At 44.4% G+C, this 3,525-nt stretch overlaps 1 protein-coding gene across 1 annotated transcript in view; it reads left to right on the top strand.

Moving 5' to 3' along the window:
- The first annotated feature begins 3,119 nt into the window (after positions 1 to 3,119).
- Positions 3,120 to 3,525, top strand: part of ATP5IF1 (ATP synthase inhibitory factor subunit 1) — a 3,090-nt gene continuing 2,684 nt past the window's right edge. The window contains exons 1-2 of the mRNA XM_006097263.3: positions 3,120 to 3,270; positions 3,365 to 3,456. Of these exons, the coding sequence (XP_006097325.1) occupies positions 3,184 to 3,270; positions 3,365 to 3,456 (179 nt within the window). The 5' untranslated portion in view covers positions 3,120 to 3,183. The remainder of the gene's footprint in view (positions 3,271 to 3,364; positions 3,457 to 3,525) is intronic.

Here is a 3,525-nt window from a genome sequence, read left to right as displayed (position 1 = left end):
TCACGTGATTCTTCCAGACCCACCTCCGGCCTCGCCTCCTTCCTGGGGACCCTTAAAGGGCTCGGAGCCCAGCCTGACACCGCTAACTGAAGGCTCCTTTTTTTTTTTTTTTTTTTTTAATTAAGGTGAAACACACATGACATACAGTTAACCGTTTTAAAGTGCACAACTCATTGGCCTTTAGAAAGGATATCTGGCACCAATTAAACCGTTTCTCCCATTCCCCTTACTTCCCAAACCCTGACAACCATTCTATGTTCTGTCTCTATAGATTTACATATTCTGGACATTTCATATGAATGCAGCCATACAATATGTGACCTATTGTGTCTGCCTTCTTTCACCTTAGCATGTTTTCAAGGTTCTCAACCCGTGGGTCTCGAACAATGAAAATACATCCTGCATATCAGATATTTACATTATGATTCATAACAGTAGCAAAATTACAGTTAAGAAGTAGCAACGAAAATAATTTTATGGTTGGGGGTCACCACAACATGAGGAACTGTATTAAAGGGTCGCGGCATTAGGAAGGTTGAGAACCACATTCTAAGGTATTGCATGTTTCATTACTTCATTACTTTTTATGATTGAATAATATTCCACTGTTCTGTGTGTATATACCACAGTTCGTTTATTCATTCATCAGTTGATGTACATTTGGGTTGTTTCCATCTTTTGGCTTTTGGCTATTGTGATAATAGTACTGCTATGAACCTGAAGCTACATGTATTTGTTTGAGTACCAATTTTCTATTGGGGGTGGGGAGTGGGGGGTGTATATACCAAATACCTAAAGTGAAATTGCTGAGTCATATGGAAATTCTATATTTAACTTTTGAGCAACTGCCAAGCTGTTTTCCACAGCAGCTGAAACATTTTATATTCCCACCAGCAATGTTGAAATTTTACAATTTCTCCATTTTTTTTTATTACAGTCATCCTAGTGCCTAGATCAGTGATGGCGAACCTATGAACTCATTTTTTTGGTTGATTTTTCTTTGTTAAATGGCATTTAAATATATAAAATAAATATAAAAAATATAACCCTTTGTTTTACTATGGTTGCAAATATCAAAAAATTTCTATATGTGACACAGCACCAGAGTTAAGTTAGGGTTTTTCAAAATGCTGACACGCCGAGCTCAAAAGGTTCACCATCACTGGCGTAGATGGATCTTTCACACAAACTCTGTAAGACCCTCCACTGGATGCCCAGCCTAGGAGATAGTCAAGAAATAGCAATATGAGAAGTAGAAACAGAGTTTCTGAAAGTGAAATGGTATTTAAAGATCATCTAGAAACACACCAAATTATTATCACCAGGTAGAAATTACAAATGATTATTATTTCTACCCTGCTTTTGTCTTTTTCCAAAATTTCTGAAATGAACATTTGAAAATGTGCCCCAACATCCATTCTCCCAAGTCATACAGGACTGGCATTTTTCCAACCAAAAGATGATTAATAGCCCTGGCTGGTTTAGCTCAGTGGCTAGAGCACTGGCCTGTGGACTGAAAGGTCCTAGGTTCGATTCTGGTCAAGGGCACATGCCTGGGTTGCGGGCTCGATCCCCAGTAGGGGGCATGCAAGAGGCAGCCAGTCAATGATTCTCTCTCATCATTGATGTTTCCATCTCTCTCCTACTCCCTTCCTCCCTGAAATCAATAAAAAAATGTAAAAGAAAATGTTTTTAAGATGATTAATAAAAACAGTTCTACCATTTCATAGAAAACAAAGAAGTGTTATAATCATGAGTAACATAGATAATCTGGCCTAACTCTCTCATCCACAGGACAAAAAAAAAAAACTGAGAACAGAGAGAAAATATGACATAGGCAGGCAAAGACTATAAACTACTATTTTCTTGTTCATATTTGTTCGTGGCTGAAGGAATGTCAAGGCAAAGCCTTCCCTAGACTCCTACTTATGCTCTTCTCTTCGTTGCACCACACCATTTGGTAACACATTAATTCATTTTGCAAATATTAATTTAATGCCTATTTGATCATGACTCTGATAACTCCAGAAAGTGAAAAGTGCAAAGAGAGAGAAAGAACAAAACAGGGAGGGAGCTATGATAGAATGACTAAGGAGATCAGGGATGATTTCTTTGAGGTGACATTTAAACTGAGACTTTAGAGTGAAATGTCAATGCAACAAAACAACATTGATACCTCTTAAGAGACCATATACATGGCCCTAACTGGTTTGGCTCAGTGGATAGAGTGTTGGCCTGTGGACTCAAGGGTCCCAGGTTTGATTCTGGTCAAGGGCATGTACCTTGGTTGTGGGCACATCCCCAGTAGGGGGTGTGCAAGAGGCAGCTGATCGATGTTTCTCTCTCATCCATGTTTCTAACTCTCTATCCCTCTCCCTTCCTCTCTGTAAGAAAAAAAATCAATAAAATATATTTTTTTAAAAAGAGACCATATACATGTATATATACAACATTTTTACCCACAACCCAACTAAGTCCAGCTATCTTGGACATAGATATCCCCACTCCAATCCCTATAACATCTTACCAATCTTTTTTTTATCTAACTATTCTTATAGCATCTTTGCTATTGTTGTTAATCTCACCAGCAGATATTTTTCCATTGATTTGAGTGAGAGTAGAAGGGAGGGAGGGAGGGGGAGAGAGAGAGAGAAACATCCCAAAGGCGAGGGGTACAACCTTGAATCGAGGTACCTGTTCCCTTGACCGGGGATCGAACACGTGACCCTTGAGTACATTGGCCCTACGCTCTAACCATTGAACCACCGGTCAAGGCTCGTCTAGTATCTGATTGACCCTAGCGGTCCAGGAAAGGGAAGGTTTCCTTTGGGTGTTTAACAATAATAAATTTGGGATTGGAATCGTGGGGTGGGGAGTGGACGCCTCGCTTCAATCTAATGTCTTCTGACCCTCCCTCGCGAGGGACTCGCCTCCAACGTCCTCCATTCTTGTTTTCCTATCCTTTGGCCCAGGAGACCTTGCTAGGGATTGGCTGCGAATAGGCCCGCCTCCTGCTCAGGATTCGCCGCGAACCACACCCGCCCCGCCTTCTCCCTTCCATGATTCGCTTCTCCCGGGCTCGTCCCGCCCCTCCGGGGAAAGGATTGGTCGCCGGCCGTCTGCGCCGTTAGCGCCCCGGGAGCCCGCACCGTCTGCGTCCGGAGCTGCGCGGCACTGACTACCATGGCGGTCCCGGCGACGGCGGCGCGGCTGAGGCTCGGAGCGTGGGGAGTGCGGGCCATGCGAGCCGGAGGCTTCGGCTGCGGACGGGTAGGCCCGCGGCAGCGGCCGCTGCCCCCCGCCCCCCTTTCTCCGCCCCCCCACACCAACAGCACCTTTCCCAATGTCATGTCTCTCTCCGCAGTCAGCGAGATTCAGCACCGACTCGGGCGCCATCAAGGAAGCCGGTGGGAGCTTCGCGAGAAGAGAGAAGGCTGAAGAGGAACGATACTTCCTGTGAGGCCCCGGGGCTGAGGCCACCTCGATCTCGCAGAGCCCGCCGGCCTGCTTACCCTTCCAGTCGCC

The sequence above is a fragment of the Myotis lucifugus genome, unplaced genomic scaffold, assembly GCF_000147115.1.
Source record: "Myotis lucifugus unplaced genomic scaffold, Myoluc2.0 scaffold_197, whole genome shotgun sequence".
NCBI classification, from domain to species: domain Eukaryota; kingdom Metazoa; phylum Chordata; class Mammalia; order Chiroptera; family Vespertilionidae; genus Myotis; species Myotis lucifugus.
Note: the sequence above shows the minus strand (reverse complement) of the source record. Positions and strands in the feature narration are given on the sequence as shown.